Source organism: Onychostruthus taczanowskii, unplaced genomic scaffold (genome assembly GCF_017590055.1).
Source record: "Onychostruthus taczanowskii isolate IOZ18803 unplaced genomic scaffold, ASM1759005v1 scaffold62, whole genome shotgun sequence".
Classification (NCBI taxonomy): domain Eukaryota; kingdom Metazoa; phylum Chordata; class Aves; order Passeriformes; family Passeridae; genus Onychostruthus; species Onychostruthus taczanowskii.
Genome location: NW_024503901.1, coordinates 315617 through 330052, shown reverse-complemented (window position 1 = coordinate 330052; position 14436 = coordinate 315617). Strand labels below are relative to the sequence as shown.

The 14436-nt window shown below is 36.9% G+C and overlaps 1 protein-coding gene across 1 annotated transcript; it reads right to left on the bottom strand.

Moving 5' to 3' along the window:
• Positions 1-295: 295 nt before the first annotated feature.
• On the bottom strand, positions 296-899 carry CCDC70 (coiled-coil domain containing 70; the record flags this gene model as incomplete). The annotated part of the gene is given in 3 exon segments (XM_041419917.1): positions 296-831; positions 834-890; positions 893-899. Coding segments are annotated over 3 exon segments (600 nt in total), but the record flags the coding sequence as incomplete, so codon positions are not given.
• Between the last annotated feature and the right edge of the window lie 13537 nt (positions 900-14436).

Sequence of the window (14436 nt, the reverse complement as noted above, 5' to 3'; positions counted from 1 at the left end):
GGTAAAAAGTGTTAATCTAACCTTTGAAATACTAAGATAAGAAAGTTGTTTTCTGTGATATTCAATAACTCAATATAGCAGACATCTATAGATATTCATTATGTATTGCAACATTAATTTACTAGGCTTCAGGGATCAGAAATAACAACATCCATGATTCAGCACTTCTGCAAGATCTCTGCACTAAGCCTAACAGGCTGCTTGATGCCGATTTTCATCCGTTACTTGCTGATAATTGGCCAACAACAAAAATTACTGTTTTATCTAAACTCTTCAGTCCTGCTGCAAAATCTCCCTAAGCAAGAGGTTCTTTTTCTCTATGACCTTGTTCCTTCTCTTCCTTCTCTTGAAGTATCTTATTCCATTCATGGAGGTCTCTGTGCTGTTCTTGCAGGGCTTTCTTCTAACCTCCTAGGGCCTTTTTCTTATTTGAAGAGGCATGTTCCCTTCTTGCAGAGCAAATTTCTCCTTATGAGAGAATTTTTTCTTCACAAACAGCTTTTTCCTCCACCTGAATGGCTTTGTTGTCCTCTTGAAGAGCTCTAAGCTGGTCCTTGAAGGCTTTGTGATTTTCTCATACAGCTAAAATCTCATGCTGAAGAGCTTTTCCCTTCAATGCATATGCTCATTCATATCCTTTGAGAGACTTAATCTCTTCTCTGAGGGCTTTATTTTGTTGGCGAGCCTTTTGCTGTTTCTCAAGGTTCTTTGTTTCCTCTGAAGAGTCCCTATGCTTCTTTTGAAGGATTTTATTCTGTTCCCAAAGGATTTTGTTCTGTCAGTGGACATTTAGATTCTCCTGATAGTAAGCTTTGTTCTCAATATGAAAACTTTGTTCTTTTGCCAAAATTTTTGATTCTCTTCTTGAAAGACCAGATTCTCCTTCCAGTTTGGTTAAATCATGCCACGTGACAGGAGATGGCAAATAAGAGCAGCAGCGATGAATTGCTGATTTTCCTCAAAGAATATTTATCCTTTGAGTCAGACACTTTCCCACTTAGCTGCACCACTCAGGAGCTGTGCTGTGGTCCAGGTGATTCCACCTTCCATAAGCGATAGTCATGGAACAGAGAATAGAGGTTAAGAGTCCATAAATAACAAGTAAGTAAGTAAAGAAATAAATATAATACCAAATGTAAAATAAAAATAATGGTAAATCAATACTGACATTTGACAAGCACTGTATATTTTTGTATGTGCTGAAGTATGTTCAGCAGATTAAATTTCACAAGGCTAACTTGATTATACTATTTCTTCTTAGAGTCCTTTTTGAGTCTAAAAACTTTGTCAATTTCTCTCATTATATAACTTGATTATAACTGAGGTAAGGTAGCAGAAAACACTTTTAATTGTTGTTTATTCCTTATTCTATCCTGCTGCAACAATGTTCTATTGTTTAGATTGGAACAAATACACAGACTAAGTAGGATTTTTATAAGTTTAATTTCAATATAAAGGACAATATTGTAAAATCAAGCATATTTTGGATATATGCCAGGTGTTTACTTAAAAACACTAAACAATTAGCTAACATGTTTCTCAATCATATACATACAGCTAAATACAAACACACATTTCAGTTGTTCAGCGAAACGATATTATATCCATGAAGTATCCAGCAGTAAAATTATGATAAATTAAGGAACTAATACGATAGTTACCATTGTGTTATCCTTGAATCAGTGTGCTGTGTGGTAGCTCATGGCAGACCTGTCAGTGAGGCTATCCTCAATGATGCAATTTCAAAATTAGCAGCAGTGACACAGCATTAAGAGGCTGTGGTAATCAAAAGAGTTGCGTCCATATGAGGCAAATCATTAGGGTTTGTATGGCTAGGGTTCTCTAGCAAGTCAGTCTTTATTTTCATGAGTATTTTTTTAATATTTCCCCGTCCATTATGCTAATTCAAAACATTATTTTCTGTCTGGCTATTTTTTTTTTTGCCATTGGTATTGATGGCTGCCATGAAATATTTTCTTACATAGACTCTGAAAGTGAACCTTTGCTTCTAGCTACCTTGGCACAAATTTGGGGTAACTGTAGTAATTTCTTAATTACAAGAAATTCCATAGCTGAAACGATATATGGTCTCTATATTATTCAAAATAAACTGGCATTAGCATTCATAATTCTAAATATTTGAGTATATTTAACAGATATTTAGTATAGATATTGAGTATATTTAACTTAATATTGAGTATATATAGCAGATGCACATGAAAAGAGAGAATTAAATAATAGAAGAGCATGATGGTAGGGTGCTTGCAAGCTTCATTGGCTCCCAGGTAACATTCCTTTTTTTTCAACTCATACAAGACCCATATATTTTATGACAATCACTTGCTTTGTTTGAAAAGAGGATGAATTACTTCAGACACATGAACATCTTAGATTATACTGGTAACTTGTCTACTCCTTATGAATTTTGAGGGACAGAGGAATACTTTATTCCAACTGAAGTATAAACGTGTTTCCAATATTTGTTATCCGATCAAAGTGACTGATATGTAGGACTTTTTTAATCATGCACTATGTGCTCAGGATATTAAAAAAAGTCCAGTGAGCTTACAATTAAATTTGGCAATTCTGTTTAAATCACTACACACATCACATCATCTCTTTGTACTGTCCCTCAGCTCTGTTCTTTATGTTAATTAGGTAGGGGACTGAAATATGGCATGTAAAATGTTCAGTAATCCTGGGAGATGAATATATACAATTCCCGCTGAAAACTTTACAGGATGATCAGAGCTCTGAATCCTTTTCTCCAGGATATTTGATTCCCCTGCCTGCTCGCTCAAATTAAATAGGCAATGCAGATGAGTAATACTGAAATATATAACACCAAACAAGATCAGTATCTTGGGTTCATATCTCTTTCCCAGGCTTTTTACCTCACTTTAAGTCCCCAAGAATTATTTAAATATTATTTCTTCCATGCTTATCACCAAGATATATCTGAATATTATAGTTCAGTTATTTTTTTCAGCTTCTTTAAAAATGTCATAGTGATTAAAAAACAGTAGTTCATGTAAATCGGTAGCTCTTGTAGTTGTTTTCATATTAAAATATAAACTTTAAAGTAACACTGGTTATTTTGACATATAGGTCCCTTTCTTTTGTAATTTAGGAATATAAGTAGTAGGAAAAAGCTGTCAGTTTCAGCAAGTGACAAAGACTAAGGCCATATTTCCTCCTCAATCTGCATAGTAAAAGAAAGAATAATCTGAGGTTTGAAAAGGAGGGAATTTTATGAATGCACTCCAGAACTGGACTAAAACAATGTAGCTGAAATTATACCAATAATTATTTATTCCACTAGAAATAAATGTAAACTTATCTTAACTCCGCTTCATGATGTTTTCTTGAGTCCTGTCACTAGTCATGACACTGAAGGCATTGGTACCTGCCCCTGTGCTTCCCATCATGAAGATGTTGAAGACTGATGATGTCTCCCTTGGATGAACAAGCCAAGAGATCGCAGCCACTTCTTATAAGGCTTCCTCTCTAGCCTCTTCACTGTCCTCATGGCCTTCCTCTCGATGCTCTCTAGCAGCACAATCTCTTTCTTATATTGGGGCACCAAAAGCTGCATGCAATATACAAGGTGAGGCCACCCCAGCTCAGAACAGAGCAGGACAATCCCCCCCCTTGCCCAGCTGGTGATGCTGTGCCTGATGCACCCCAGGACAGGGTTGGCCCTCCTGGCTGCCAGGGCACTGCTGACTCCTGCTCAACTTGCCATTGACCAGGACACCCCAGTCCCTTTCTGCAGTGCTGCTCTCCAGCCTCTCATTGCCCAGTCTACTGACACCAACTGTGTTGCCCTGTCAAAGGTGAGGAATCCGGCACTTGCCCTTGTGGGACATTGTAGAGTTGGTATTTGCCCATCTCTGTAACTTGTTGAGTTTCTCTGCAGGGCCTTTCTGCCCTTGAGGGAGTTGATAACACTGCTGTTTAGTTATCAAAGTACGTGGGAAATATAGAGAATGTGAATAGAGGGTTCTAAGATGATTAAAGTAGAGATTAAAGACAGTTTTAATAATATTTCAAGTACTGCATCTTACTGTTGTAAGCAATTTTTGTAGTGAGCTCTATGATTGAAGGCTGTGGGAGTGCATCATTGCAATGTGTGTTGCTGAGGATTATTTCAACATGAAAATGTGTGTAAAACCTAACATAATAGTGAAAACAGTGGCCTAGGCAAACTGTGATTTCAATTTACCAGTTCTTAATTCTGGTTGTTCTGATCAGAAAGTAAAAAACACTCTTTTCAAAATAAATGTTTTGTCTAGAAATTTTACAGTGAAATACAACAATCTAAACCTTTTGATGACACCTGCTCTGAGTGGATGTATAGCAAAACAACACATACACCGCATATGTGTAAAGTGAAAGAAACAGAAAAAGGATTTGAGGGTTTTTTTGCTATAATCTACACAAAAACTGAACCATAAACCACTCTCATAACTTTTTTGAAGGCCTCCACTCCCCATATTTAGTTCCACTGCTCAGTGGAAATGAGTAGCAGAGCAGATATTTTCTTAACTTTTCAGGTGACACTAGCTACTGATTATGATCAAACTCAGATCCCAAAATAGCTAGGCTTACAAAAAAATGCCAAGTACAGGAAAAGAAAAACAGCATAGTTCAAAAAATAAGCTTAGAAAATCAAAATCACATCCATTTTACAGCTTGTATTGCATATGCCAGTTGCTGCTGGATAAACCTAAAAACTCAGACTGGAACCTAAATACCTAACTGCCATATTTGGCCCATCTGGCACTTTTACCATTCTGACAATTTTATGCTGATGTAGCTTCTTTTTTCAGGTGATTCAAACTTATGATTTTCTCTCCCAAGTGGATGTGAAATTTATGTTGTTGCTTCCAGGAGACTGAAACCCTGGACTAAGACAGATCTTTGCTCTACCTGCCGGAGATTAGCAGAGTACCACAGAGAGCAAAAGCTGATGGTGCTGTACATCTGTGCATTCAACATTCGGTGGCACTAAGCCACTAGTCTCTTTTCTGCATGACCAACTGACTAATTACTTTACTTGGCCTTTCTGAGTCCCTTCAATTAATGCAATGTGCAGTTGCACACAGTAATGGAGTCACCCATACAGAACAGAATCTGGGCCAGAATTAGACTCTAAGCCCCAGAAGCACCTGTTACAAACACAATGTCCAGATGGTCTGGTCTTTGTGGGAAAGTGTCAAGAATTGACTTATCTGTCTTTCTTACTTTTAGTTTAAGGTCATAAACATGATTCTTTTGAAGCAGAAAGCCAATCATATTTAGGAAAAAAACCCAACAAAACAAACAAAGAGGAAGGAAGGAAGGAAGGAGAACCTTAGGATAAATCCAAAACCCACTCCATTTGTAAATCTTAATAACCCAGTCAAGCTCATTGTTATCATGTTCTGGGCAGGCAAATGGGATTAACCTCTGATTACAATGCAGCCTTCAATATAATTAGATAGATTTATTTAAACACAGCTGCAAACCATAAAAATGTGAAATATTTAGTGACTGTGAATTCCACAGTTTGTAAATTCAGACTTAAATCTCTTAGCATCTATTTGCTTTGGTTTTTATTAGAAACACTAGAAAATACTGCCCTTCTGTCACTCTCATTCTCTCTTTTTTTTTTTTTTAAGAACATCAGTTATTTAGTTATTTGTGTTTATAACAGTGAGTATTGTTCCTAAATGACAATTCATTTTCTAACAGTGCACTGCTTCATTCATGAGGGTTTTTTCTCAATTGGCAGGAACCATGAATTTGCATTCCATGCCTTCTAAGCTGCATGAGATGGAAAAAGAAATACAGAATTTTATGTCAGATTCCAAAAGCAGTTCGGATATCTCAAGAAATAACTAAGAACAGTGGCAGTCATGGCTTCCTAATAAGATTATTATTGGAACAAATAATGGACAATATTAACAATAGTATAAGTAATAACACCTGGTTGGTGCATTGCTGAAAGCTCTTATTTTCCTACTTTGTCTCCTTCCTTCCTCCCTCCCACCTCTATATCCCATTCACTGTGAGAGAAGGAAAGAAAGGAAAGAAAGGAAAGAAAGGAAAGAAAGGAAAGAAAGGAAAGAAAGGAAAGAAAGGAAAGAAAGGAAAGAAAGGAAAGAAAGGAAAGAAAGACAGTGAACTGAGGAAGGGAGAGAGGAGGCTAATTTCAGTAGAAGGAAAAATTGAATAAAGCATATTTTCTACTTACAAATTATTTAACTTTTATCAAATATTTGTTATGCTCCATAATGTTTGTAAGCTTTAAAAGCTTAAGCAGTAACTGCCATATCCCTGCATGTTCACTTAACACAGAAAAAGAAATCACAATTAGCTTCCTGAGTTCCTAACTCAAATTTTAATAAGAGTAGCAATGAATTTGTATCAGTTATATGGGAAGCATGCCTATTTTTATTATTCATAAGTGTTGAAATACTATTGGCTACTATAAATATGTAGGAGACATCTAGTATTTTTAATCATAAATTACAGTAACTAAGAGCTACCAGCAATAATTATGGGTTTTTTTGTATTTGATGCATTATTTTCCTTAGACTTTTGAGAAACTTTAATATATACGGAAGAATTTATGTATTTTCAATGGCTCAAGAGACATATGCTACTTGAAATAAATCTAAATTAATTTATTCACATGATGCTTTGAAATGTGAATAATAAATATTTTACTGCATTTTTGGAACACTCTTTTTACAGAACCAATATTTGAATTTTAAAATGTGAAAAGACGGTGGAAGTGACATGAGGAAAGGATTATTCCAAGGACAGAAAATGCAGTATTTGCTCTTAATTGTAAAAAGTGATAGGAAAGCTAAGAAGTTATTTTTGTAAAACAAATGGAAATATAACATAGGGCAATGTTGTTAACATTTCAAAAAGGCTGACTGATGCCTCATTATGTTTCATCCTCACTTTATTTATGTAGAAAACAGATGAAATACTGCATACCCTAAGTTCCAAGAGAGAACAATGGGGAAGTGCTACAGCTGTGGGCACTTATCTGGATATTTTCTTATAAAAGCACATCTGTGCATTCACCTGGTCATATCTGAGCAGTCAGATGTGGAGCAGAGCTCACCTTCAAAGCTGCATATGTAAGTAAGGACATCATAAGGGAAAAACACTGGGTCAGAATCTGAGCAGTCAGATGTGGAGCAGAGCTCACCTTCAAAGCTGCATATGTAAGTAAGAGGACATCATAAGAGAAAAACACTGGGTCAGGTCCAACCACCTGACAGAGGTGAGGCAGCTGCAGGTCTGTGCTTCCCAGGTGCAACCTGTAACAAAGCTGAGCAACCAGCAAGCACATGCATATAGGTCAGACATATTCACCACATATATCATGGTTTCACAGAATGGTTTGGGTTGGAAGGGAGCTTGTAGATCACCTAGTTCCAAAACCTCTGTCATGGGCAGGGGCATCTTTCACTGGACCAGGGTAAGCTCAAAGCCCCATCTAACCTGGCCTTGAACGCTTCCAGGGATGGTACATCCACAGCTTCTCTGGACAACATGTTCCAGTGCCTTACCACTCTCACAGCAAAGAATTTCCTTCTAATATCTAGTCTAAACCTACTCTATTTTAGTTAGAATCTATTCTCCGTTGGCTCCTGCAAATTGTCTGTCTCTGTCTTTGTTGTAGGCTCCCTTCAGATACTGGAAGGCTGTGATTAGGTCACACCCACATTCTTTTTTCCAGAGTGAAAATATACAAATGTACTGAACAGCAAACTATTGAGACATGACCAGGCTTTTTTATCCCCTTACTCATTTATTTATCTGTCCTTGCTCCTCTCCAAATCATGTAAATCCATTTTTCCTTCCTTTCATTCCTCCTCCAAACATCCCATATTAAGTCATGTGCACTGCTGAAACATTCACCACTCAGCCACTATGTGGCTCAGTTACCACGTGTTGCTGAAGGTGGGGCAACTGAGGTTCTTGTCAATAATAGATCCCTTGGGATGGATTAAAGTGAAATGACACTGAATTACTGGTGTTGATATACATGTAGGTTTGTTTTAGAAGAATGCTGTTGCATTGGAAAGGAGATGTGCAACTGTTTTGGTTATTATCTACATGAAAGTATAAAGACCTCACTTAAGAAAATATATAAGGAAAAGAAAGAAACAGAAAGAAAGGATAAGAGCAGGTAGCCAAGATATCACCTGTGGATCAACAAGGCTTGTTTGTTGCAATTTCTATATCCATTGGTCACACTCTTGATCCATCAGGCATGGAGGAAACTCCCAAATTGTAGCCATCTTATTACAAAGATTTCATGCCTTCTTGGTGATTTCTCATGGGCAGCTCTTCACATCACTGACACCTTCTTCTAAGCACAGCCAAAAAATTCCATCCAACCTTCCCAGCCAGCCAACCTACTCTTTTACAATACCCTTCCTAACTGGATCCAGCTGTGGCTTATTAAGGGCAGGCCTGCTCTTAATGCTTGATAACTAGCACAGCTGTAACACCTTAGGGGTAAGATTACCTTCATCAGTATCTCTCTTCTCCTACATTCTATCTATCCACAACAAACCACAACACAAATTTCAACAGGTTAATGTTCAAATGGGAATGCCCAAGTAGCTCCCCTCGGGAGGAAATGTTACACTGTCTATTGCAACATTGTGGGTCATGTGCAGTCTTCTGGTTGGAAGGCCCCAGAAATTAGTCTGGAGGCACTTTAGGGATCTTTGATGGTTCATGACCCCTTCTAAGATATGACAGCTGCCTCTCACCTCAGCATAGCTAAGCAGTTATGTTCCATCAGAAGGGTTAAAATCCCTCAATCCTATGTATGAATGTCCCCAATACCTTCCCAGGGGGAAGTTTTGTGACTGAGACAACTGTGTAAGAGAGGGCACTGGCACGGTAAAAACTATCCCACTTTGGAGGGTCTGCTTCTTATCAGACTCTTGGCTGAAAACCAGCTTCTTGTTAAACAAAGGTTGTTTTGTCCTGGTTATCAGTAATGAGTGCAGAGTATTATCTGAGCTCCCCTTCCCACTATTGTCTTTCTGTGGTCTGTTGTGGTTGTGGAGGTAACCTCTTACGTATATCTGTACCTATATCTGCTAGCATTCAGACAGTCTGCTCAGTAGTCTGTTCCTGGAAATCAGCTTTCTCCAATGAAAAATGTGAACTGGCTGAGAGTGACTGTGACTAATCACAAATGCAAAAAAATATGTATTTTTAAGCCACTGCTTCTATCGGACAGGTGTGATGCTGATGGAACTGCTGTGCCAACTGCTCTATCATCACCCATACAACTGTTTTAGAGCAAAGAGTATTGTATGAATTTAGCTACATTTTAACATGAATAAATATGCAAAAGAAATTTATTTATCTTCCTAAATAATATGCAATAACATGCAATATTATATATGTGATTGAAAATCACCACTTAGGCAGTTTCATGTATTTTTTGTTTATTTTTATCTCACACAATGTGAAATTTATTCCACCTAAATTCTGATGTCTAACAGCTAAGCATTTAAATCCAAGCAAGTAATGACAGACTTTCTTCATAATCATGTCAGAGAAATACATACCTTCATGTCAGAGAAATACATACCTCCAGGGTGAGATATATCTATTTACATAGGCATCTAAGAGAAGTAAAATGAATCATCACTATCATCTAGATGGGCTTACTTTTGTTCATTAATTTTCAAGCTGACAAACAAAGCTCAGATATCTGTATTTTAGGTAAATAAAGTAGTTAGAATCCAGCATCACGTAACAAAGGTACAAAGCAGCTGTCAGAGAACATCTCCACATCCATCTCAAATGTGAAATTTTCTTTTATTACATCCTTTCCATAAGGCAAAATGCAATAAATGATCCAGAAATTAAATGCTGATAGCATTTTCTATTTCCTTTGAAAATGACTTTGTGAAATTCATAGTCATGGGCACACAGGTAATTTAAAAGAATAAGACCTAATTTCCTGGAACATACCAAATCAGTACCTGACAAAGAAAAGACATTTTTACAGTATCTTCCTAACTTGATTTGACATAAATATGAAGGAGGAATTAACATCCCAAAGCATGTCATGCCTGCACTCCTACCTGTTCAATCAGAGACAGGCTGAAGCTGTAGCTCTCCTCATCATTCTTAATAACAGCAAAAGATCCTTTGCTCAAAGATGCACCTGAAATCAAACTCCTCATTTAATTATACTTGCTTAAAAAAACCCATAACCTTTCTAAGAGTCATTGACAGTTTGCTATACTCAGACCTCTGCATCTGCGTCTGCCCCTCTGAATAAACACCATGACAGAACCTGAATAATACCCTATATTTAGATTAGTTGTGTAGAATCCCTTCACAATAAAATGGATACTTCAAAGATATAATCCATCTTGTCTGAAATTTGACATCTAAAATAGACCGTATCAATTGTTCCTCATTGTGAGAGACTGGAGGAGAGGCTGACTGGCTACTCCATTATGGCAGGGTTTTTTATTGCTCACATCTAAGAGAAAATACAAAAAGGCATGATTTTGCTTCAGAAAAACCTGTGAAATATGCATACCTTTCTACATATAATTAATTTGTCATCAAATTCTGCCTTAATTAATGTATATATTTTTCTCTTATCAAATTACTTAAATTAAGGAAAGTTCAGCCTTTAAACTGGTCCTTTCAATTCATACAGATTTCAGTTAAATTATGGGGAAAAGTAGTATTAAATTCTGCTTCTGTGACAAAGTGACATGCTCAGTAGGTAGAGGAAAGGCTATGGGTGTTGCCTATCTAATGTAAAGCATTTACATGTCTATCTAACGTAAAGTACGTGACATTGTCTCTCCCAGCATTCTCCTGCGGAGGCTGGCTGCACATCGCTTGGATGGGTGCACTCTTTGCTTGGCACAATACTGGCTGGATGGGCCAGAGAGTGGTTGGTGGCTGGTCACTAGTGGTGTTCCCCAAGCCTCAGTGTCAGGGACAGTGCTAACATATTTATAGATGATTGAGACAAGGGGATTTAAATGCACCCTCAGTAAGTTCAAAGATGACATCAAGTTTAGGTGGGAGTGTTGATCTGCTGGAGGGGGGAAGGCTCTAAGAGATCTTGACAAACTGGAACGATGGGCTGAGGATCTAATTTCAGAATGGGATCACTTTTACAGGAGTTGAGAGTCTGCTCACAATTATCTGGTATTGAAATGAAAAGCACTGAAATTTAATATTTTAGTAACTAAGATATTTCTGTACTCGTGAATTAAACAGTGGCAGGGAATCTTCTCAGGCTGAAATTTGACCTATCCAGTTGTGCTCTTAAAAGGGCCTTTAGCATGGGTTTTGATCATGGGCAAATTTCAGAACTACACACGGGCCATGGAGCAATTTCATCATTGGCTGTTTTGTAAATTCAGATTTTAGGGCCATCAGCAGAAGCTGTTCTTTTCCAGTTTGTCTTGGTGCTAGCTTAGTTTGCTAGCACACAAGCAAACCAGACAGTTTCCCTGATGTTAATTTGGGGATATGTTTTTAACATATTCTTTGTTTTTTAATTTAGTTTCAAAACTCATCAAGATAGACTTTGTGTATCCTAATAATAGCATCAAAATATTTCCTTGTATTTTACAGGAATTCAAAGTGATTGATCCAGGTTTGTAAATTCCCTTCTATGCCCAAGCTTCTTTGTGAATAGGAGTCATAGCTAAACAAAACTTATGACAAAGAATAGTATAGTTGCCTAGTGAAGAATTATTTCCTTTACTCACTCAGAAAGTCTGCAGTTAAAGAGGTTTTTTTCTCAGTATTTACTAAATGAGAACCAGGTGTTAATTCTTATCTTTTCCTGGTTTAAGTTAGAGCAAATATTGCACTTCCAGAAGGCTATTAATATCCTTAACCCACCTAGGATAGCTAGAAAACACCTTGGCAAGCTTCTGTTATTTTATTTGTGTCCTGTTACTCCATTTTTTTTAGTCAAATTCAGTCTTCAAAGGCATTACTCTAACTCTTTTGGGAAAACTAATGTTTTAAAAAGGAGATTTCAAATTGACAGCATTAGTAACGGGGGAAGAATAGACTTCACCTGATTATCAAGATTGAATGGCAACATTATCTAGATGACACAAAATGCTTGGATCAAAAAAACATATAACCTGCTCAGTATAGTTCTGAACATGGAAAATAGTTTTTTAGTAATAAATTCTTTACCTCCTCTAACAAAGGGAGTACATGATAATGCATGCAGAGTCTTGCTAAAATCTTGAAGCATGTGCAATATGTTGAGAGATATGTAACTTGGAAAATGGGAACAGCAATTCCAGGAGAAATACTGTTTTTACATAATTCACTAGACCTCTTTATTTTTTCTTCTCCCTGTGGCTTGTATGTGTGTGACCTTAATAACTTCAGTGATATCACCTCTAAATTACAGTGCAATGAGATAAGTCATGCCATTGTGCCTGCCTGAAAGGTTGCCTTAGAGGCTTTAGAGCTGAAATACAAACAACTTTCTAAAGAGAGATTTTTTTTTTTTTCCTATGTGGTCCTTGAAGACAAAAAACAAACAACCTGCTCACAGATAACTTATGCTCTTAGTACTATACTGCAGTGTGCTTATCTTCTGGTTCTGCTTGTGCACACGATATACAGAGAGCTATCCTGGCAGAGTCAGTATTGGCATGGATAGAAAATCTAATCTTGAGGGAGATTTTAGGGAGCAACTGAGGCTTACATCTGTTACCTACATGATTCTTACTAAAAGTGAAGGAAGGTGTGTAATTCTAGTGCATGAGCATGGTGGCATCTTAGATATTACATATTAACTTGTGGCTGATACCTGCCAGCCTCAGATTTCCCAATTTTCCTGAAGGTCCTGTGTCATATATGCCAGCCCCATGCATGTGTTGCCTGCATTTTAGTAATTTAAATGGTGCTACATGACTACATGACACTACCCAAATTGTTCCCTTGATTTGTCATGTGAGTTAATCCTGATTTGCAGACATGGAATCAACATAAAGTTACAAAACCTATGGGAAGAGCATTCAAGCAGAGACAGGTAATATTCAAAAGTTCCACAAGCTCCTTTTGGCTGGTAAAAGCCTGCCAAAGTTTGAATATGTTAAAAAACATTATCTCAGCCCTGTAAGACAGAAGAGCAGGTTGAAAATCTAAGTGGCAGTCTCCTCTAATAAGTCTTAACATATCAAACTTAGCCTGACTACTGCCAGCATGGTTGTATTTATTTATTTATTTGCTGAAAATGCTGTACTGACAGACTCACTTTCTTCTTTCTGCTGTTATCAGAAGCAGAAACAACTAATTCCTTTATCTTCCTCTATTCTTCTTTAGTCTCCCCAAAATGCCAGAATATGTCTTTTATCAACCATTTCCTTTACATCGTGTTCTCTCTTCTTTGGCTTATTTTTTCATCGACCTACTGGATCCTTTACTGGTAGTCTTTTCAGCTATCACTCATTTTAGCAGTTAAAATTTGTTTTCTAGTACTGTCCTCATTGTGTCAATTGTCTCCTGCTCAATCCCATAAATATGTGTGATGCAAGCAGAGGATTTTGCCAGTTAATCATACTGCACAAGGGAGTGCTGTTTAAATTGGTACTACAATGGAAGAGACACGTATGTACAAAGTAGTGGATCTCATGCTCTGAATCTATACAGCTGCAAGGGAAGCAGTGTAGAATAATATGAATCTGCTTTCCTCTTTAAACTGCTACTATACCCGACTCCAACAACCTAGCATTTAATACCTTCTTAAGAAGGAAAATGTATTAAATTTCAATACATGTGCAGTAGAAAGAAATGCTTTTTTTTCTATTTCAATATTATGTTATAGCACAAAATACCTAGGGGTCAATTTGTCTCTGGGCAATGATCTTAAAGGAAATAGTAATGCAAATCAATAAAATCTGCTAGGCCATCAGGATCTGTCTTGTCTTAATTTGCTGCCTACATTGGACGTGGATCCTGGTCTGCTGGTGCTGCACCCCCAAGGACAGCTCACGTGGTTGAAGCTCATTATGACTGAAATACAGACAGACATCTGGATAACTTATGAATATCTGAACACACTTGATGCAAGTCTAAATGTTTAACAATCATTTCTATGAAGAGTTTGGGATTAGTTTTTCATAATAATCATGGGTGGGCTGCATAAATTGTAAAATCCAATTATTATACAGAAGTTAAACAAAATGATTAAGACTTTTTTTAATATATTTTGATATTGAATTAGGAAGGAATTAAATCTAGAAGAATGTTTTGTTATTAATAAAATTTCAAGGTATAAAAGATACAGTTTCTGACAGTTTCTGATAAAAATAATATTTTGCAAAAATTGTTTCTTATTGCTCCTAACTGTGCTCCTATACTAGCACAAAGATATAATATTGTGTAGCT